General features: G+C 37.9%; 1 protein-coding gene across 1 annotated transcript in view; it reads right to left on the minus strand.

Moving 5' to 3' along the window:
* The window catches only part of GPR158 (G protein-coupled receptor 158), a 76,543-nt gene extending 52,929 nt beyond the window's left edge, over positions 1-23,614 (minus strand). Inside the window, exons 1-2 of the mRNA XM_053466792.1 lie at positions 22,591-23,614; positions 10,436-10,541 (exon numbers count right to left, since the gene is read on the minus strand). Of these exons, the coding sequence (XP_053322767.1) occupies positions 10,436-10,541; positions 22,591-23,468 (984 nt within the window). The 5' untranslated portion in view covers positions 23,469-23,614. The remainder of the gene's footprint in view (positions 1-10,435; positions 10,542-22,590) is intronic.
* Positions 23,615-24,164: the final 550 nt, after the last annotated feature.

Consider the following 24,164-nt stretch of genomic DNA (forward strand, 5'->3'; position numbering starts at 1 on the left):
ACCTAGGGATGATTATACATATATTTTTTTAACTTGTAAATAGCTTTACACCCATCTATTTGTCATTTAAAAAAGATGAATATATTTTCCTTTTACAAAACCACTTGAAAGAAATAGGAAGTAGACTATTCCTCTTGACAAACAGAATATGGCCATGATACTATGTTGAATGGAGTTCCCATATATCAGTTATATATTTACAGGCCTGGAAATGCTAATGCTGTCCGACAGTGCCCCATACTCGTCCAATCGGCTTCAGATGGTGTGCTGCATTGTGCAGCCGCCGGTTGGATATACCCGGCCGAATGTATGCCATCAGCTGGGCCTAAAATCACTAAGTGGTCTGCTTAGTCATTGTTAGTCTGGACCTATATTTTACCATACTTTGGAGCTTTTAGTCCCTGGCTACCCAGAGCCCCCTCCTTGCAAGATGCGGCCAGGACTACCTGCTAACATTAGTGGGTGGTCCCGCTGCCGTTGCAGGTGGTCTTACTGACATTGGTGGGTGATCCAACTGATGCCGGAGGGGGTTCCCACTGACGTAGCAGGTGGTCCCACATTTAAGGGGGAAATGAGCTGGGAGTGGGGCATTTCAGCACCCCAATCCCGTGACCTGGAGGATTCAGGTGCCGACCCGTAGAATTGAAGAAGTCCAGGCGAAACTCGGAGAGTTCCCAGGTATGCATATTACCCTGGTTTATAAACTGATCTGTTTAGAATTGTAGCTAGATAATGAGATGATTAATGTCAGATGCAACTAATAACTGCAAGAATTATTTGATTTGGGATCAATACAAATTAAGAGATCTCAATATGTAGAGCTTGGAGGAAAGAAGAGAGAGGGGAGATCTGAGACATTTAACTACATAAAAGGATTTAACAAAGTACAGAAGGGAAGTCTATTTCAAAGGAGGAGAAATGTTAGAATAAGAGATCATAATCTATAACCAGAGGGTCAGTGGTTTAAATGTAATGCAAAGGGGTTTCACTTCACAGAGAGGGTAATAGACAAATGGAAGAATATCCCAGCAGAATTGGTTGAGGCAAATACAGTGAGGGATTTAAAACATACATGGGATAGGCATACGGATATCCTGAATCTATCACAAGACAAAGGACTGAGTAAGATCTGAGTCTCTACATCAGGAAAAATGGGCAGACTAGATGGACCAAATGGTTCTTCTGCCATCACAGTCTGTGTCTTTACGGTTACAATAAATATATCTGATCACTTTAAACTGACAACTAGTCTCTGTGTTTTTTAAAATCTCTACAAAAGTTTTTCTCAAATACATTTAAAGGGAGAGCTGGGTTATAGGGGTAAAGATCTAGTCTGGATGGCCCGTTTGGGGGAGTGTAATAAGGGTAAATGTAATGGCAGACTTGCACTGGCCCTGTTTGAGTAATTTTGGACCTGCTCTGAGGGGTGTTGCCCCTTGACCCCACAGGCAAAGTCCACAGTCCCATAGAATAGGTATGACAGTATAATCATATTAAATAAAATACCAGTTCCTGAAACGTTAACCAAAATCATTTCTATGACCTTCCAGAACAGTCTCTAATTCAAATTTACACCTTCCACAACACAGTGACACCCTTGGGTATTAATCTCATGCATAATCTATTATCTATGTTTAACTGTAAATTTAATGACGTGTGAGATTACATTCTCTTCATTTCTACAGTATAGATAAGACTAAAATGTCTTTAAATCCTCACTATATTTTTTCTCTGTCTTTAATATCTTCATGACTATCTTACAATCAAGCAGAGGGGCCTTCATTTAGGGCATCATCCTCCCTAATGCAATTAAATAAAATGTATTTAGCATTGATGAAATGCTATAAAACTAGGGGATAATCTACCCAAAAAAGGCCCAGGAAATATATCATAGAATTTACATTTTGGTATTTTCATATTATATATAGGCGAGGGCATGCAAGTCCATGAACGTTGAATGAAAAGTGCAAAGTCCTCTCTTGAAAACACACAAAATCAAGTAAACATCATCACCCCAACAATACATTTTTTTTTAAAAAAAAAACTAGTTCTTAAAAAATGAAACATCAAGCCCCCAGGACCATCAATTAACCAAGAGAGTGCCAATGGTTGATCCCTGTACCCTATCCATGTGCTGTGGAGGATAATAATCATAAAATAGTCCCCAAAATATACCTCCTTACTCCTATACAATGCTTAGGTCAATAATGTACAGAAATGTACCCTTCAATGGCCACAGATCCTATCACGTTCCTCCCCCCCTTACCTTTATCACAGCTGTGGGATAAAGCATTAAAAGTAAAATGAAAACCTAATGAGAGGGTTAAATGTTTTTAAAACCTTTGGAGAGGCACAGAGCAAATCCTGTCCATATCCCCTCGGCCTAGGGACTTAATGCTAAGTCCCTAGGTCGCTCTTGTTTGGTGGGGTCCATTCAAATACCCTTCAGGATGCAACCTGTGGGAGGCCCATCCAGGCCTCCTCATTTCATAAAAGGGCACTTTATTTATAACTCCGTCCCATCCCAGCAGGAATAAGTTGACTATATTTGAAAGTCGGCAGTAGTGAATAAGAAAATTGTCTAAATTGAGCGAGTTTATTAAATTCTCCCCAACTGCCAGCTCAAATTCGCTCAACCTTTAGTAAACAAACGAGTCTTCATAGGGTGCCCAATACCATGGAAAATTCTTATTCTTATTAAGTGCATCCTAAATTTGCTTGACAAAGGGAAAAAAAACGGAAAATAAATTGTGGGTTGTAATTAGCCTTTTTAATCGTCAGTCTCGTTTATATTTCCGCTATGTTTGGTGATTTACGTAAGCCTAATTCTTAAATAGACTCTGACCTTAAATGTGGCAAATGAACAAACAATTCAGTGTTCTATGATGTTTTCCTATATGATGAAAAAGGTGTTTCCATGGTAACACGTCCCAGGTAAAACGTTCTCACAACCTCAGTTTAATGTGATTTCATAGGCAGGCGATCGCTATTTGTCTGTGATATTAAAGGTGAAGAGCTGGCTATGACTAATACATTTCTAAAATGAGTAGATCCTATTAACTGAATCTGTGCCAGTAATAAAATTAATGGGAGCTAAAGCAAAGCAGGGAATGTGGAAAACAGCAATATCCAGAGCCATAAAAACAGAAATCAATGGTTTAAATAACCCAAATAGCCCTAGTACAAGGGCCTAGTACAAATTTGCTCCATTTATGGCGTTTCTACTCTCCCCTTACTGGTAAACAATCTTGTCCATGGCTGCTCCACTTCTGATGAACCAAAAGTGTGGCAGCCAATGCCAACTCGCTCCTATCACAGATGTTATATCATCCCATTCAGTCCCAGGAGTGCAGTTGGGTCTTAGTAGTCCCTTAACGGCTTTGTGACGCACAAGTGAATCCTCTGATCCTGGCATTTATGACATCTGCAGATCATGAATATTATAATTATTTATTATCAGGCAAAACCAAATGGCGAAAAATTAAACAGATCTGCACTCTTCTTTGATATTTAATTAAGTAAATCCGTGCTCACAGGAACAGGTGGGTATAGGTCCATTAAGACTTCACGCATTTCGCACTTACACTAGCGCTTGCTCATAAGATTGATTCTGGTCATTCATGTTAACCGGTCTGGTTCAAAACACAAATGGCCACCTAGGGTTTATTAGCTCCGTTATGATGTAATATGGAATGGGAAATGACATCGGCGCATGCATTTAGATCCACATTAAGCGACAGATAGGAGGAGGCAGAAGACCTCATAAACAACATACTTGAAGCCATACTTAAGGGCTCCGTGAGGGTAGTATTACACTAACTTCATCAAACAGTGGTTGCAGCACCGTTCCCATTTATACCTGGCTTCTAAACTATTCTGAACTGGTATAAGGAGACAGGAAAAAGTGGTTGCAGGAGTCGCGGCCCCTGCGAACCCAGTAGTCACGCCACTGATTGTGTACCTGGGTACAAGCCGGTGCTCGGCAGACTGCAGGCCGGATTCAGACCCCCCACACAGCGATATGCAGGTAAATTAGGCCAGCCGCACTCAACAATCACCCCATCAAATACGATCCACAAACAGGTATCGGTGAACAAAGTATTGGTGTCTTATTTATTATTTGTGAATAGTAAAACAAGTCAGAGCCGGACATACTTCATGCGTTTCACACAAAGTACTTACTCATTAGCTTAATTGTCTGGTCCTGAGAAAGCATTAAATACATTTACAATTAAATAAATTAGTTAATCAACAAGTGTATGTGTAATCTAGGAAGAGTCAAATCAGACTTTGCAAAAATTTTACTACTGATGGACTAATATAAAATATATTCCAAAAAGGTGAAAAAGTTAAAAAGGTGTATATGCATGGACCAAAGCTCAAACATGTAGACTTACATTACGGTGAAATGTGATATATGTTATTTATGTAAATAGTACTAAAACACAAATTCTGTGTTTTATATACACAAACAATAAAAAAAAGTGATTAAGATATAAGAAAAAGGCTGAAATGATACTAAAAATACAAATATATATATACAGCCATTAACAATCACAAGTGAATGTGAAATAAATCACAAATGAAAAAGCGTGTAATGAATAAAAATGAAGATGCAGCAGGCCAAATTGAAAAACATGAAAGCCTTTAAGAAGGCTCCACAGCTGTGTTGAAAGCTCCCCAAACAAACATTTAAATATACAAATAAAATAAAAATTAGTTAAGAAACTAATACAAAATAATGATAATTAAAATACACATAAAAACAAGTAAATATATAAATAAATGCATACTCAAAATAACATATACCTTTATGGCAGGATCACTCGCTGGCAAGGAACTGTTACAGAATAACTAGCTACTATTAATATCCTAAATAGTCAGTTAGTTTAATTAATGAACATAGCAAGCTACATAGCAAGCCAGATACATTTTATGTATATATCTAATGGTGATAACAAAATATATTTGTGGCCCTGTGGAAAGTAGCTTTGGATATCACACTACTCCCTATTAGGATGACTCTCTACTACTAAAGTTACTATACATACAAGCATCTGATATAGAAAAAACTGAAGTGGTTAATAGGAAAGATGCCTGTGGCCGCAAAACTCTCAGTTTGTACAAAGCTTGCAATAACCTATTCAACTGGGGATTCAGAAAAAAAATTAATACCCCGGGGCAATTGTGTGCACATTTTAAATATCCAAAAAACTTCCTTGTGGCACAGTTTCATAAACATGTCTCCTCCTCTAAGTAATGGTTTAATAATATCAATGCCTTGTAAAACAAAAGAAGGAGGTATTACCTCCTACACAATTGTTTCAGGGGATAAAAGGTAATCTCCTTGCTTTACTTTGTTCAAACCACATTTAATACCCTCTATTTCGAAGGTGCTGACAAAGGTCTAAACCCTCTTCTACAAAGTCTGATTGTTTAGAGCAATTTCTCTTGAGTCTAGTAAATTGTCCTGTGGTCATACCCAGAATGAAATGAGCAGGATGGAAAATGTCCTTGTGAAATGTCTTGGTGAAGATAGGCCCTAAAATGGGGTGAGCAGCATATACAGTATATGTACAAAAGTATTGGGACACCTAATCATTACATCAACAGGGACATCCCATGTATGTAATTGGTCTCCCCTTTGCAGCTATTACAGATTCCACTCTTCTGGGAAGGCTTTCCACAAGATTTTGGAGAGTTTCTGTGGGAATTGCTGCCCATTTAACCAGTAGAGCATTTGTGAGGTCAGGCACTGATGTTAGATGAGAAAGCCTGGCTCGCAATCTCCGTTCCAAAGGTGTTCAATGGGGTTAAGGTCAGGGCTCTGTGCGGCAGGTCAAGTTCTTCCACACCATCCAACCATGTCTTTATGGACTTTTCTTTGTGCACCGGGGCACAGTCATGCTGGAATAGAAAAAGGGCCTTCCCGAAACCGTTCCCACAAAGTTGGAAGCATAGCATTGTCAAAAATTTCTTGGTATGTCCCCTTCACTATACCAAGAGATTTAAGACAAAGCTATGCTTCTGTTTTTTTAACCGACTTCCCAGGATTTTGCTGTACTAAAGGAAAACTTCTCCTTCTCCAAACAGATACTTTGCTTCTTTCATATTTCATTTTGTCTGTAATGAACTACTCTTTTTATGCAATGAAGTTGACCTTTCAAGTTTTTCTTTAAACATGGTCAGTTGCTGGTTAAATTCCGAAAACACACTTGATCTTGCAAGAAAAAATCTTGCTTTCATTAACTGAAATCAATTGTTTCTTTGCTTTATCAAGCTCTTTACATTTGTAAGTGATTATTAAGTCCATCAAGCCAAATCAACATTTTTGTCCAAGACTTGGTTCCACAGTCTTCAAATTCTTTGCTCTCGTGTATAAATGAAGGTGATTTCTGGATCCTTTAGCATCTGGGGATACATAACGCTTGCACCTAATTTTCTAGGGAAGCAATATCCCACCATACCTTTGCCTCCTTGATAGTAAAATCCTCCAACTGTTGAAACAGCATGTAGATATCCAAGTCCTGGACAACAGACCGACCAGTATCCATGGATATGTGAGCAGCACATGTCTATTAACCATTTCTAGATTGGAGTTACAAATAGTGTCAATTGTGGGAGTGAACGATCACTAATCACTACAGCTTTGTATAAAGTTTATCTGAAATCCAAAGACACAATCAAAGTGAAAGCTGGTCATCTTATTACTAAGCCAATTTACGACTCCACAGGGGTACAGGCCACTGCTTTGCAGACTGAGGGTCGGATTCAGTGATATGCAGGTAAAACAGGTCAGCGACACTTGACAATCAAGAACACAGCTTCACAACTGCAGCTCCTAGTCTCTCAGTAGTCTGATGTTTTACACCACTCATTGGCTGCTTGAAGCAGCCAATCAGTGGCAGGGGAGTGCTGCTCCCTTGGAGCCTTTGCTGGAGCCAGTTACATAGTAACATAGTTCATAAGGTTGAAAAAAGACCAAAGTCCATCAAGTTCAACCTATATACATATTGTGTCCCTACTGTGTTGATCCAGAGGAAGGCAAAAAACCCTTATGAAGCAGATGCCAATTGCCCCATACAATCAGAATAAATCCCTGGATCAACGTTCTGTCCCTATTAATCTAATATCCATAACTTGTAATATTATTGCTTTCAAGAAACACGTCCAGGCTCCTTTTAAACTTTTATTGAGTTTACCATTACAACTTCCTCTGGCAGAGAGTTCCATAGTCTCACCGCTCTTACTGTAAAGAACCCCCGTCTGTGCCGGTGTAGAAACCTTCTTTCCTCCAGCCGTAGAGGATGTCCCCTTGTTATTGATACAGTCCTGGGTATAAATAGGTCCTGGGAGTGATCTCTGTACTGTCCCCAGTGCTGGAGCCAGTGCTTACTTGGCAGTAAGTATATCACATGTCATGGGAAGAGTTCAGCCAACAGATGGGGGATGGGAAGGGACAAATATATAATGTATCTGCTCGATACTTTGAATTTGATGAAGATGTATGCATGACCAATGTTATAATCAAACAATATTGTATATTATGGGGTGTACACAAGACTGCAAGAACAACCAAATGTTCTAATTCAGCGTCTTAGAGCACATTGTTATTGATACAAAGGAATGCTAATTGTAACTTCTCATAAGATTGGATCACCACTATTTAATCTGATTTTTCAATTCAATGCTGTTTATGGATTGAAAGACTACAATTAATGAGAAAAGTGTACTTGTCCACTCATTTCATGGATTACAGAATTTTTTCAAGGCACCACAGGAAGCCTGTGACATGCTGGGTTTAATTAGTCTCAAAACAAGTTATGCAGCAAAAGTACATTTTATATTAAATCCGAAATATAATTAGCTGACTTCCAATCATGAAAATGAAACAACAGGCCAAGTAAATATCATATTAATTTAGGAGACATGAAATATGAAATAGGACTATGTTATAAATCACAATTGTCAAATAAACCCCGTGCAACACATTTTAATTGTGCATAATATTCTAATTAGATACTAATTGGGGAAAAATGTTATTTGAAACACTGAAATTGTAAAAAGGGGGAGTCCTTCACAATAGGCGATCAGGCCAATTTCAGCAAAAAACTTCCAGTGAAGTCAGTGGGAGATCTCAGCTGTTTCAGGGTTTGATGGATGAACTCAACGTGTAAAGATACTGTGGCGCAATCTGCCACAGCCGTCTTTGCAGCCAAATCATTTCAAAACTATTTGTTGTAATTGTGTGCTGACCGTGTGGAGGAAAAGGAGATCATTCTTCATTCTCGCAGGTTCCAATTATAGAACGAGTATATTTTTTATTCTGTAAAGGCATATTATACTCCGGACATTGATACTACATTCTTATCTTTGGGAAAATTGGAAACAGAATCAGGAAGTCAGCGGGGTTACCAATTAGCAGCTTTAAAGGTCCTCCCCAAACGAGACAACATTTTGACAGCTCCAGTTCTAGTCTTCCAATATTTCTACATGCGTAGAAGTCTGTGAGCTTCCCTGCTAGCGGGCCCTGCGGACTAAATTTATAAGACTATTTTGACAGAACCTACGTTTAATGTTGAAGGGACAATTATACTTTGCTATATAAGTGTCTGGAACTGTTTATGACTGGAACAATATTGCAATTTCCCCAGCCCTTAACCATGTGTAGCAGGTCTCTGTGTGAGTGTGATGGTGTAGCATACGGGTAACACTCCCCCCTTCACATTCTCCTTCACTGTGATAATGAGTTATACTTGCCCCACACACCAAGAAGTGGAACAACACTCAAGGATCAGGAGAATGCTCATTGTTGCTGAGAAACTTCCTTCTCTGTGTAGAACAATGCTTGGCTAGAACATGTGCTACAGGATGCTACCTCTAATTGGACATTCTGGCCAACATATCACCAGTGGCCAACTTTGTCTCCCTACCCATGGTCACCCCCCCGACCTAACACTGTGTTGTGATTGGTTTCCTATTCCCTTCATCCCTTTGATTCATTGCTTACCTGGAATCCTCATTTGTCTTGTCTATGTTAATGTGCTTTTATTGATGGCTTGTGTGTATAGAGCCCTGTGTGCTTTTTCCTCTTTTACTAAGTCTTGTCTGGTTATTGGGGAGGGGGGATTCCTTTGCAAAAAGCTATACTCGCCTCAGCTGTCTGGAGGTTCAGGACCCTCCAGTGCACTGAGAAGCCGTAGTGTTCACCTGGAAAGGGAAAGACCAATGGCAGCCAGGTAAACTATGGCTCTGATAGGGTCCGGTAACTCATCCCCTAGGTTTTGTCACAACTATGTTTTAGAAGAGGATTGTATATTTGTCTGCAGCCAGCAAACTCTGAGAAAAATGGTGCCTCCAGTCTCTGTAGAATCTTTGCTTCACCATATCCCTGTCATTCTTGCCTGGGTCATGATATACATGTTGCTTGTCCACTAATCAGTGTTCATTGCATTCTGGGGTTGCTTTCAGCTTCCTTTTCTGAACATTGTTCCTGGCTCTGATTCCTAGTTCCTGGTTGCATTACTGTGATAACAACCTGGCCCCGGACCCTTAGCTCTGGACCTTGGTTTTTCTGTTCTTGTTCGCCCCTCTGGTACATTGGTTTGGCTTGACAGATTATCTGATTATAGAACCAGCTTGGACTCTGACTTTGATCCAGTTTTGCCCTGTTATATTCTGTCTGTCTGCCAAGGTCTTACCACAGTCAGCTGGCCTCAGTCAGCCAGTTCTAGCCGCAGACACCCAATTCTTGCCAAAGATTCTGCCAAGTATTCCTGCAGTTTGCTGTATACTCCTGCCTTATATAGGTTGGCAGATGCACCTTTAGGAAGGGGAGGGTGGGCAAAGAGAGGGCATTTTTATGGTAAAGGAAAGGGAGGAGAATGTATATGTAGGGAGGGTGAGGCAGTCTCATGTGTTCTTTAAGGGATTACATTACGTGTGATGGGAAAGGCGCCTGTGTTTGGGGAGCTGTCAGAAGTACCGGCTCTTCTGAGGCCGGTTATGAAAGGTGGTCATCGGAGGTATTATGAATATTGGGGACTCTGACAACACAAACTTCTGCAATACTGACAGATGTTTTCATAGGTCTTATTAAAGGGATAATGGTAATGTTATGATGCTTTATTTTCTGTATTCCATGCCACAGTATTTAATAAAAATGTTATGGCCAATTAAAAATCCACCCAGTGAGTCTGTGTTTTTATAGCTCGAGGTAAAAGATGAGCCAATACACAGTGAAGAGTTATTATTCTTACATTATGCCATAAAACATTTGTTATATACTGTAATCAGAATTTGTTGGCCCATACCTGGCCTCTGACTGCCGATAGCACCGCATACTTACATTTACCGCTACTCAAGTGACAGTGTGGCAACAAATAGCCTCTTCCCACATACCCGTCACTGGTCCTGCTTAATAAGATTGTCTTACCTTTGAGCTGTTATGCTGACATCTGTGAGTTCCAGAAAACCATCCATCATCTGAGCATTGGTCAATGTCGATTTTCTGAAGGTTTACATCAACTTTAAGTACGCCCCTGAAATAATAAACAATAATTATTTTTGAACTGTATGCAATTTTACAGTCTATTAATTATTTCATAAACATGTAAATGATAACTCTTAGGATTACATGTTAAAGCATAACATACAGCAATACAGTATCTGTGCAAGATATACATGTATGACACCGCTTACAATATAGCAAAATAACATACTCAGAAATAAAAAGACGTGTTGAATATTTAGTTGCAACTTATTTATGTTTAGGAAGGATGATAACATTCACTCCTATAATAATAAACAATATAAAATAAAGAGTTCCTGTATACAGTTTATGTCCGTCAGTTTCCTTACATGCTTTCCTACTTGATCTTCTTAACTGAGCTGAAGACATACCTGCCAACGAGGTAGTCTGCCTATATATTTCTATAGATACTATTTATTTTGTATGATTTATATTCATTTTAATGTTGAAAGGACTCAATGGCGCACAAGGGTTCTTTCTGGGGCAACATGTTTATAAAATGGAAGCTGGACATGATACTGATCCAAAAAAAATAAAAAACAAAATCAAACTCTAATCACGTTTTTTTTTAATATTTATAGTTTGAATATTTATAGTTAGAATAAATCCAAGAAAACTGAAGGTGTTGGATAACTTCTCCATGAGGGAAAAATCTATAATCTCTAACGCAAACTTCAACGTCAAAGGAAGGCTGATTCACAACTATTTCATTATTTAAACAATTTCAATATTTCTCAAATGTCAGTATTTGTCATATGGATAATGTTTCCTTGTAGGTTGTGTCAGTGCTAAAGATACAGTAACAATTCCCACTGAATATTGGCGAGAGAAGAAGATGTAAGTGGAAAACAAATATTTAAGAGTGCAATACATAAAACTAAATACATGATCCTGAAATTGATTTACATATATTATGAGACCGGTCCCAGAGCTTTGCCTCTAGTACTCACATTATAGGGAAGACTAAGCTTCTATGGAAAGGACAAAAGGGCATTCTACTGTTTCATGGACACAGTGCATTAACATATCATAAAGGTCACTAGTGGAGTATCCTAATTGGCCTAGGGTGGCAAATCCAAGGAAGAAGCCACCAGTTATTCTATAGATCTCTGTGCACACACCTCTAAGTGGCTCTCCTTGTATATGTTAGGTGCCCTAAGTCTAGGGTCACCGATGACCTTTATGATATATTGTAATAAATTAAATCATAACTAATATATTAATTATATTAATTTATTAACTAATGCATCCATGCCATGCTGCCTGGCAGAGCATCAGGATTCTGCACTAAGTAGACTGGCAGAGGCTGAGAAGGGTCTCTTCAATATTGTAGGTACTGGCGGAGCTGCCCTTGGTCTGGACTATAGCAGCGATCTCCATAAATATGCCACAGAAGGTGACAAAATCCTAGGATCTTTAAGACACCAATGCAGTAAAATATATCCAGGCAATGCATAAATCACCTTGGAAGTTGTTTAACTAAAAATCTGGACAACCAGTTTCTACATTAAATGACTCCCACATTGTGTAGGGGGTGTAAATGACTTTAAATTATGTTAAGTGTTCAAAAACTAGATTCTGAAGTTGCCATAGGGACGTACAATAAACTGCATCATTACACATCTGATGATAGAAAGTTGCTGTATCTTGTCAGGAGATTTATCATTTGTAGAAGCTTTAATTTAGCGAGCGTGTTCCATAATAATTACATAATGCAAAATAGTTTCCCTAACTGCTATGACTTGATGAGTAAATGAAAATGGATTGCTGTGTTTCAAGCTAATAAACCAAAGACAGGATCAGCGAATAGCCAACTCAGGCTGCCACAGTGGGGACAAAACGCGCGTAGCTAAGAGTAAGTCCTCCAGTATCATCATTCATTGTTTCCTCTGGCCAAGGTCCTCATCTGCATTGTCTAAATAATTCAAAACTATACAAGAGGATATACGAATAGTAAAGCACAGAATCAGCACACCCCCACTAAATACATACTACAAATCCTAGAAGTTAGATTTAAAAACACCTATCCCAAATGCAAATATTGAGATTCAATAACACTATATGGGCATATATCGCTTAACCGTCTGCGAGATTTTTTTCCAGTGGGTGCAAACTATTCTCCCCAAATTTCCCCTATCCCACATTCAATACCTCCCTCCCTCTTCCTCATAGCCTACCTTGTTTGGAGATGGGTTTTCTGTTAGTTACCCATTAATAGGAATTATATGACCGTGGTAGTAGCAGTTAAGAGACAAGCTAGAACAACATGAGAACTTCAGTTTGCAATAGGTGGGGTAGTTAAGATTAGCCACAACTACCCCAGTCTACAATTCCTATGGTGTTCTGCCAGTAATGGCTGAATGTATATCATGGGAGCTGCAGTCAACAACAAAAATGTTAGTGTATAGTGCAGGCCACCACAACCCCAGCCTATAACTACAATTCCCATGAAGTATGTAATATGGCTGGCTGAATATTATTGTAGATGTAGTCAGCAAAATGTTAGCATTTGTACTGAAGACTTAGAGCTCAGCCAACCAAATGGATGGCTGAGAATCATGAGATGTGAATAACGATAATCCATGGTGATATAAAAGCTATCCGTTTGCACTTCAGTTGTTTAGTAGTATCTTTCCCATGATGCTTAACATACCACACTGGGTGAGAGTCATGGGAAATGTAGTCTCAACAGCTGGAGTATTAACTAACCCTAGCTGCAATATATGTTTAAAATAGACTACCTTGAGTCTGCAGCATGCTAAATGTGTTTCTGGCCAGGTGGTAACTCTGTGCCTGTGAAGGAGCAGCTGCCAGAATGAAGAGGTGGAGATCAGCTGGAGACAGAGAAGGAAGACAGACCAAACCACTCTGACAGCAGGGGGTGTACAGAAATAAATAAAAGCTTTTTTTCTGCTCTCTATGTCTAGTTAACCGACTCTAAACAACTTACTGTTCTCCCTCCCCTACTGCTGTTCCAGTGTACAAACACATATGAGATGAACTATCGAGATGACATGAATGATTTTTAGAGTCCAAGTTCATTTATAATCATGCCCCTTATGTTACAAAATTTAATTAAACAACTGAAGTCCCCAATTGATCTTTATGGAAAGACTCAATCACCGAAGAAAGGTGAATGTCTATACTGTATCCTAATGGCTGTGCCAGGAAAGTGGAGCATTGTTTAGACCTTAAACGTGATCCACATTAGAGAAATAAATCTATGGTTCTTCTTCATTAAAGAATTAGACATGGTTCCTTTATCAATTTTTATTTATAAAATGTCAAATTCAGTTTAATGAGCAGAAATTGAATTAGGTATTGAGCGATTATCTGCACAAATTATAAATAATTTGAATTAGTAGGGATAATGTTAAATATCTATTGTTCTTGTTGATACTTGGTGGCTTTCTTTACCTCGTAGCATACATAACAATTTTTTTAAATTCCGTTGGTATTAGTATTCTGTACGTCAAAATAAAGCGTGTATTTGGACTGCCATAGAGGGTCGTGATGTTCAAAGGCAAGTTCGAAGTAGCTGCCCAATTACCAATTCTAAATACCCTACCTGCTTTCCCTGTATCCATCAATTCGTTACTCACTATCAAGGTAGGAATTGTATTTCTCTCATCCCAGTGATGACATTTTAGGACAGAATTAAGGGTATAAATATCGGATATATGGTTTTAAATAGCCAGTTTTCTATTTTTCAGCTCAGATATCCCATCTGCCCCATCGTTAAAAGTACAGCGATGCCATTAGCCATAACCAATTCCTTGCAAACGTCCCTTTGTGAGGGTCTCTTGATGAAGATGGCGTTCCTATTATAAGCTGAACTAACTGGTTTTAACTGGTTGTACAAAAAAAAACAACTGAACACATTTACAACGAAAACTGCACACAGTTGTCCTAGTTCACGGCTGTGCAGTTTCCTCTGTGAAGGCTTTATAAATATTTAAAGGTGAGACAGCAATTTAAAGCATGACATGGCAGAAACGGGCCTGAACTGGCCCTCTGACCCAGTGAGCAAAGGCCTGTTGGGCCAGTGGCTGGCAGAGTCCCGTGCGTGACTGTAAAAACATAACATGTGACTACACGTATCGAGCCAACGTCTGCATGTACATGTTTTTGAGGCCTCTTGCCTTAAAGTGCCTGGGCCTCTTAGTCGCCCCATGTCTATGATCAGCAAGATGGCCGCTATTACACACATTCAAGCAAGAAAATAAAAGTTCATTAAAAATAATATTTGGCGTATAAGTCAATTAATATTGTGCATAATCTGAAATGTGAAAGTAACTCTAACTACCTATTAATAGAGGATGTCAGTGGACCATCATGAGTACACTTATATTTGGAATAAGCAGGGACGTTTTCAAAGTTCAGTTTCCCAAAGTCTAAAGACAATGTATAAAAGGGTTAATGTGTTTCCTAGCAACAAAACTCACATATAATATTTTCTCCATACCCATCCTGTTTTTCTATACAAACTGCTGGCACACAATGTTTTAAAAAAAGAACTGTCCATTATGTTTCCTCATATTAAATAGTTGCCATGAGGTAGAAATGGTTTGAACGGGTATGCATTATCAATAAATCGATGAGCATTTCAAAGCCGTTTCCTGCATTTCTTATTTATAAGTGGACAAATCAAAATGCATCTTCAACACGATACTATATATACAGTATATTCTGCATATTTATATATATATATATATATATATATATATATATATATAGTTATTGGTAAGCAATACCGTTTAGATAAATAGTACCATATAGTTATGATGACATATATATATATATATATATATATGGAAAAGTGTATAAAGACATATGTTTTGGAATTGTTCCAGATGTACCTTGATAATATGGTTCATAGCATCAGCTCCAGACTCCTACCTTTGTAATCAAAGTGGATTACTATGAGAATACGGGCCATACGGCGTGGAACTCCTTCCTATTCTACACTAATGCGATCACATATAAGACTCATAATTAATGCTTTTTTCTACCAGTACATGGCTGATATCTCTACTTGAATGAAGGTGACTTTAAGTGTATTTTATGTGTAAAAACAGGTTTACATGAGCATCTGCATTACAGCCATCTGGTTAATGCATTCAACGAGTCACTACATAAGATAATCTTCATGATGGGTTATAGAATAATTAATATTTCAGCTTGTTTAGAAAGTTCCCAGGTATGACCATGAATGAGTGACATCATTATTTCAACTTAAGCTTAGGGATAGAACTTTGGATTTGGAATCCTCTTAATAGAAACTTGTAGAAGTGCAGAAGTCAATGATGTTTTGGTCAGGTTTTACATGGCAAAACCTTTTTTTGTGGGAATTTTCCTCTTTGTCCCTGCTAAGGGACATTTTTTCTTTAGTCTCCCTCTTTCCCACCCGCCCGTATCAGGTTCACCTTAGCTCATTACATGCTCCAGTAAAAGGAGTGAAAAACATTTTGTTCCAGCATAATTACAATAATAAATCCAATAAAAACCCATAACGGAGCTGCCACTTGATATCTAAATCAGTTAACCCCATTCTAACGGTTGCTCTCTCAAAGCCATCATATTTCTTTTTTACTATTGTGTCTTTGCAAGTAATAATTTTGAAAATGAAGTTTGTATTGTATGTTTCTTTAAGTGAAAGACCAGACCATCTATAAACTGATAGTCCTGAGACTTACTTGGTCTTCTAGATATTTATAGGTCAACTTTATCATCTCGTCTCCAGCATCTGCCTCGAGGGTATGCAACCTTGGTAACCAAGTCTTCCTACCCATTCAAAGGCCACAGCACAACAGTCAACACAGAAGAGTATCCCGTGATGGACTTTCAAAGCAGCCAAATAATTAAGATTTCAACAGTTTGGGAGCAGTAATGATTTTCAGAAGTCACCCCAAGCTCCCAGCTTAGACGTAGGCAAGGGTTGCAGTTGAAGAACAATTCAGTCTATCCACAAGTTGTTTTTGGCTAACATCAAATCATCCGTTCATTAGTGAGTTGACAGGGAACATACTATTGTGGCATCCAAAAATAAAGTAAAATTTACTAATTACATTTTTCTTCTTCCTTTACATTTATTTGCAGTGGTGCAAAGAATTCAAACCATAGAGACCGAAATGAAATTAAGATCACATGCCTTTTTTTCAGAGATAATATTACCCCCAAAAAATAAAATATCGTGGCTTAATTGTACAAAGTATCTACACAAAAGGAAAAAAGAAAATAAATCACTTTTGTGCTTTTTATAGTCTTTATTAAAACAGAGCTGTCCCAACAAGAAATCCAGATGTGTTGCCATTTTTGGTCTCTGCTTGGAAAAGGCAGGCATTTTTCCTACGGTCTAGTTACTCTTGGTATTGGTTTAATCATTTTGTTACAGTAGATTCCATGTAACCAGATAAGGATTTTCTGTCGGAGATTGTATTCAGCAAAAAGGCAGCACAGTGACAGCTTAAATAAGCTATGATTTTTCTAATGAAATCACAGATTCCTTGTGCAGACTGCATTTCTTTCTCGGAAAGGAGTAAAAATGGACAGCACCATGGAAACTCACAAGCAAACATGTGCAGAAAATCTCGCACCTACGAATTTAGTCTCTCAAAGCTCAAAACAAGTGCAAAATATTAAACGTAAGGGAATTAATCGGCTGTTAAGGAGTATAAGACCTACTGCTATGGTGAACCAAGCATCAGGAACAATGCAGTGTGTGTGGCGGGGTCTTAATGACATTCAAGGACATTCTAAGGTCATAATGAAAACAAATCACTTATGAAAAGAGATTTCATTGATACAAAGCATCATTTGACGCACAACCTGGAGAACAAAATAGAAGTGCAAAAATAATGGGAAAATAGTTTCCCTGCTAATCTTAAATGCATTTCCAAATTAAATTATTTTTGGGGAGAAGTGTAATAATATGATTCTGTTATCTGGGTGTAGAAATTTGACTCTGGTGAGAGATCTGTTGGTAGCGTTATTCTAAGGAGACGTTACAAAGGTTAGCGCAGTTGAGAAATTGAAAATGAGAGTGTTATTCACTACACATTTTCATATAGAATTATATGATTTGTCTGGAAATACCTAACAATAGCTCTGCTATTCCCTGTATAAATAAAAATCTCATCGAATTGTTGACCCCACTTATAGAAGCCTTATGCTTTTCTAAAGCACACAGTATTTTCACCACTTTTACCAGATGCCTAATCTATTCACCCACTTTCAAAATAAATAAAAAAAGATGAATATTCCACAGGCTCATTGAACCTTATATTTTGTTGCGTTATATATATATATATATATATATATATATATATATATATATATATATATATATTGGATCTACAGTCTTGTGTTTCTAGAACATTGTCACCTATAATAAGGTCCAACAAAGGAATTCAAGAAATCTAGGAATGTACAAAAAGTTATCCTTAAGAATGAATAATGATTCAAAAATGACAGACTAGATGGGACAACTGGTCCTTTTCTGCCATCACTGCCTGCCTATCTTTGTAGGAGATCCAGTTTTGTGTAGCAGGTAGGAAAATTTCCCAAAGCGCCAACAAATCAAGAGTTTAATAATATCTACTTCTTTCCAGCTGACCCAAATTTTCTGTTGTATTCTGACATTTAAAAACATGGTATGTAATGGGTCAATTCTTTTTTTTTTTTTAATGAAGATTAAAGCAATAGTATTATGGCACATTGCAAACATTAAAAATAACGGCAATGCAGCTACAGTCTAGAATGATGCCTAATATAACATTTCTTAGTTTTTCTAGATTTAAGAAGACAATTAAAAATAAAAAAAAGGTTTTATTTGATTATGATGATTCTAGACCGTATGGCAGGTAGCCAAAATGCAGGAGGTCCTTTCTTGAGCCAAGTCATGCCAAATAAAATGGAGTTTAATGAAATGTGTTAAATGGTTCCCCAAAATTGCTGATGGCATAAGACTATTGCATCTCCTGGTTCAAACAGACTCAAGAAATAAGACATTATCAGGTATTCAGTAAAATCTTAACCTGATCCAATCTTTTAGCTGAACTTGTCCCTCCATCCACCAAACGTTGCCTGAGTAACTGAATTTATGAGAATCTTACTGCAAATTTGGTTGCGCTTGATTGTACTTCAGCAGCACTCATGGAGTAAGGTCAGATTAATAAAATTCACTTCCTAGTTAATAAAACCCCACAAAAGACAGTCTTCTGAACGACACATGTCCATATATTTACTTTTCTGGAAAAAAATACCCTGCTTGCATTGAAGATGGTATATTTGTCTTATTTGCTTCCACTAAGTGCTTTTCTTTTTTATTTGTGCAAATGGATACGTGCGCACCAGAGTATGAGGGAGGGTAGATTAAGACTGCTGGGCAATTCTTTAAAAGGGAACGCATTGAAAGTCACAAAAAGCTTCTGCATCAACTGTTCACTTAAAGCACAGAGGGGGTTGTTTAGTCTAACAGCAGCAAAACCAGGTCAGTAAGTGGTAAGTAAAAATAATAATGATAAAAAAGGGGTTAAAGGGGTACTAAAGAAAATACACTTTAAAACTGTATCATTTTATGGCAGATTAGAACCATTTGGCCCATCCAGTCTGCCCTCTTTTTCTGATGTAAGGTTCAGATCTTAACCAGCCCTTGGTCTTCTCTTCTTATGCACACATATATTTTAAAGGTGATGTTGCCTCTACTGTGCTGAATATGCAACTTGTATAGAAACATAATTAATGATTGCTCATGGGACACAAACAAGGAATATTTCATCAATCATGAAAGATTTTGCTTTATTCATATTTACTTTTCAAGGAATGCTTAATACTTGACACAAAAGCAGACAATTATATGTTGTTGTCATAGAAGCTGAAAATGCTACTTGATGATAGTATCTGTCGCTTGCGTAACATTCTAGAAAACACAATTAATGTTCTGTCTAAGGGGAACATCACCTTTAAAATTACAGGGATCGCTACATGTATTACAGTATCTGCAGCTGAACTACAAGTCCCTCAATCCTTGCCCAGCTTGTGCCGGATAGGTGATCGCCAAAGAGCGCAGAATACTAATCAATTTAATATGGAATTTAGAAGTTATTGTGGCTTTTTTTCTGGCCTAAGTTTGTAGGTACAAAATGTTTTTATTCCTAAGAAACAAAAAAGTCTTAAGATGGAACAAAGCAACCAAAATGATCAATATTTACCAAAGTACATTTAAACGTAATCAGGTCAGGAGGGTCATCTTTAAGTCGCATCCTAGCACTGAGCCTAACAGTAATTTAATACTCAAGGATTATGCAGGGTGAAAACCCATTTTTAGGTGCTGAGCTTTTAAAACTAGATTTCATTTGGTTAAAATTCAACTAAAATATTAGACGCTGCCATGAAAGTAGAAGACAAAACAATAGTTGTATACCTAGTCCTTCAGTTAAAACAAAACTTCCAAGTGGACACGGCCTAGTCTACTGAATACTATAATACTTCTAAGTATAGAAATAGTTTGTCTTCATGGCCACATGGCCCATTTCAGTCCTGCCATTTACATAATGTATTCTTAAACTCTGCAGAACAAAATCATCCCATGTTTTTCATTAACGTATAATGTAGAGTAACGTGCAGACTAACCATTAAAAGTAAACAGTATTTCTGTATTTTTAATAGATGTAAATCCAATGACCATTCAATGTATTGATACTATAGAAAACTGGGTGAGCGGCTATGGACTCGAGCCTTACATTTGGCTCACCTCAGATGATCTGAAGAGAGCTAGGACCCATCTAAAATCCTCCCTTTCCAGGTTTTTCTTCTGGAACTTACTAGCTTTCTTTATTCGGAGAATGAGTCTGGCACATGTTCTGAGGTCTGGCTAGGCAACAAATCAGCTGGCACTGAACCATAGGCCAACTCGCATTACATGAAACTATGGCATTACATACATTTTGCTCCTGTGTTCAGTCTGGAAGGAGCCTGATACTTTACAATCATGTCCTCTAGCTCCTAGCTTGGTCCAGGCCTGCTTTAAAAATATCTAAATCTAAAAACAAGACACTAGGTAATAGTAAAAACCTATTTGCCAGTGTATCGCCCTATTGTAATCTCCCATGGGCCCCATAGAACAGCACAGCGAAATAAGAAGCTCTTCCTAGTAATCTAAATGGTTTCCGCTATAAACGCGAATATCCCAGCACCCTAGCTTATATTGACAAAAATCCATATCATATCTCTGTTGGTATTGGATTTCTTGGGACTTGCAAGCTAAACAATTCCTGAATAAATTATAGAACTGGACTTCAGTTCCCAAATGTTTTTAGCCGTACAGAATATGATGGCACTATATTAAACAACAAAGAATAATAATCATAAGTGCTGGGTACATTTCTCCACAAAGTGAAAACCTTCCATAAGATACAAAGTATTAAATTCAAGTATTCAATAAATATAACATTTCATCTGATAAAATTGTATCCAATGCCACTGAGTACAAAAGTACATGAAACAAGTACTAAACCTACACAATTTAAAATAAATGCATTGTATTAGGCAATATTATAAAAAAAAGTACAAAAATAAATGTGCAAATATTTAACCCTTCAATGCAACATAGATGCAGATATATTTTCCATATACACTATACATATATGATGTATATCAGCCATCCTTTTTTAAAAAAAATCCTGATAAATTGGTAAAATCAAACATAATTAAATGGGTTGTTTAATTGCAGCTCAATAAGAATACATTTGAGAAGCCATTGTATAAGTGCTGTTATATTTGACATAGGGGTGACCTTAAGAAACTATAGAAAAGCAATATCAGAGAACTGCATGCCTATCATAACTCCCATTATGAAGTTACCATCTTGCTGCTGTTACAATAATCCTGGCATTATTGGCTTACATTAGTGCTAATATGCATAGAAGGTTTATTTGAGGTCAACCCACTTTTGAATACAAATCACTCTAATCTAAAATAAAACAAGTAGCTCTTGAATTAATTTTCCTATTGATTATTTCATGTTTTGAAGCAAATTCAGACTAAAGTAGCTACAGCTCATAATAACATATGGGCAATTTCTAGCTTTGCATTTAAAATGTATAGAATGTATAAGTATCCTATAGCCAGGATTCTGTATACTATAGTAAACATAGGCAACCATTAGGATGTATTATGATTATTAGCATTTTTGCAGTTATAGCAGAATAACTTATTTCTCACCAGCACACAAATGGTTAACAGAGTGTCTTTGAATTGAGTGCTATATTTAGTGTCTCCATCATCCTGGGATCTGTCTGCTTCAAAGCCAAATGTAATGTGCTTGTGTGTTAAAATATAAATGTAAGCCTGCTTATTCTAATTACATAGTCTAGTTGGTAATGACATGCCAGCTACCATTATTAAGTTTATTTCGCCAGAAGTTCTACAAGGGGTTATCTGTCTCAACAACAGATCCAATTTTGATTTGTGCAACACCCCATGTAATTAAGATACTTAATTAGTGTGCATTTCTAATTATGCAAATACAGCATTCAATGAATATTTGTAAACAATTGCTTTAGTTACCCTAAAGGAAAAGCAACCATGAGGGCTCCATGAAGGCATGCATCATGTGAAGGCAAATGTGGATCTAGAAGAATCATTCATTAATGAGCAAGTTACAGAGGGATTTATTTACTAAAGGGAGATTTATCAAGAGAGTTGTGGTTTTAACTCTCTCTCACTTCACTATTCATTATGAAGGGTCAACACTGGTTTCTCCAGCAGGAAGAGATGAGCTGGCAATGTATAATGTATAATTCAATGGATGAGGAGTGAGGATCAGTAAGAAATCTCATTGATTTAACTATACATTTTACAGGATCAATCAAGCTCTAACTGCAGCAGAAGATCACAGGGGGTTGGAAGTGAAGCCAAGAAGCCCAAACCACAACTCAACTCTAAACTCCCCAGTTAACACCTCCCTTTAGTGAATAAACCCCAATCGTTTCTGTCTAAGAATGTGGTTGACCAAGTCAAAGGGTAGGTAGCTTTTAAAAAAAATATCGTCTTCCTACCTGAATTCTCGAACATGATTTGGTTTAAGTCCATAAAATGCTGCTGAGAGTGTAAGAAGCCAACTGGGTTTGTATTTCCCATTTTCACATTCTAGGTAGGGTGAAGACCACTTGACATGACTTTTCTCAGTTACATAACTATTCCCCTTCTTCCAGCTGTCATCCAAAGTTTTAGCACCATTTAATAATCGCTTGTTTTGATGAGGCCTCCACTTGTGCTTAAAAGCATGAAACCAGTCTGTTTCTTGGGTGGCGTTGGCCAGACCATGAGCTAAAGATGACAGGTCTTGCAGAAGTATCTTATTTCCCTCCCTTGTGGCTTGAAGAAACACCTGAGGGATATTAGACGACAGATCTACGTTGAATGTGATAGTAGATCTTATAATGCTGGATTCTCCTTCCAAAATACTTCTTATGAGAGCATGATACCACTCCAAGTCCCTTTGCAAGTGATGTTCCCTTGATTTATTGCTTTGTAAGATCATGTTTAAAAAGTTGGTGGAGTGAATAAGTAGATCTACCGATCTATGCAAGGAGGCATGGGATGGGACAGCAGATATCCCTGACAAGCTGGTCAACTCATATCTCCTGGAGCAGTTGGCTCTCCTGAGTTCGTTAGAATCTCCTGTGTATAAAAAAGATGCCACATGTTTTGGCAAATCATCGCCAAGATTCTGTGCCAAGACAGGACTCTCTGTTGTCTTGATCCACAAGGAGGAATGATCCAGGCTTCTCGGGTCGTGATATATCGGTTGTCTCTCTTTCACGATGGTGTGATGCTCTCCTTGGCGAGATGCACGCCCTTCCAGGTCTCGAGTGGACGCCGAAAGCAAACAAATACTGGCAAGGAGAGGAGACAGGAATAAGAGGAGAGCCATGGTGTTCCTGGAGCCCTCCGAGCGTTCACAATCCAATAACTCAACCAACGTTCTATTTTAGAACATCAAGTCGGGAAGCCTCGCCTCCAGCATTTATTCATGCAACATCCGAGCTAAATGCTATCACCTGTGGTCAGATAGAAGAAAAACAACAATATCCTGTCTTCCCCCAGTGGGTTTACAACCAGGATTTACGCAGACAGCCTCCTAGATTTGAGCAGGTTACATCCCATCTTGCAAAGAATCTATAGTTAGCTTGCTTACGTCTTTATCTTCATCCACCGTGTTCATGGAAGCTTTACAGCTATGGCAATGCAAACACATATTCCCGGTGAGTTCTTCTTTTAATCTCATTATTCTTTTCCTCTCCCCCCTCCAGCAGCAATGTTTCTGGAGGAAGCTCTAGTAGGCTATTCAGATGGAAGAACAAAGCATCTCTGGCTTTGCTTGTTTGTTTGTTTGTTTGCACGAAGTGGTGGAGAAGAAACAGATAACGCCTGCTAATTGACTACTTGGATAAGCTTAGGAAATACTCTCCGCCTTCTTCTGCTTGTGAAAGGATTTAACTACACTTTGCCACAGCCAAACACGTACTGATGGGAACCCCCTCCCACCTTACTCCTATAGGTATTCTTAAGGTTTTCTTGGGAGCTGTATGGGCAGATCGAATGTCAATCAACGAACAGCCATTTGTAA

Source organism: Spea bombifrons, chromosome 5 (assembly GCF_027358695.1).
Source record: "Spea bombifrons isolate aSpeBom1 chromosome 5, aSpeBom1.2.pri, whole genome shotgun sequence".
NCBI lineage: Eukaryota > Metazoa > Chordata > Amphibia > Anura > Pelobatidae > Spea > Spea bombifrons.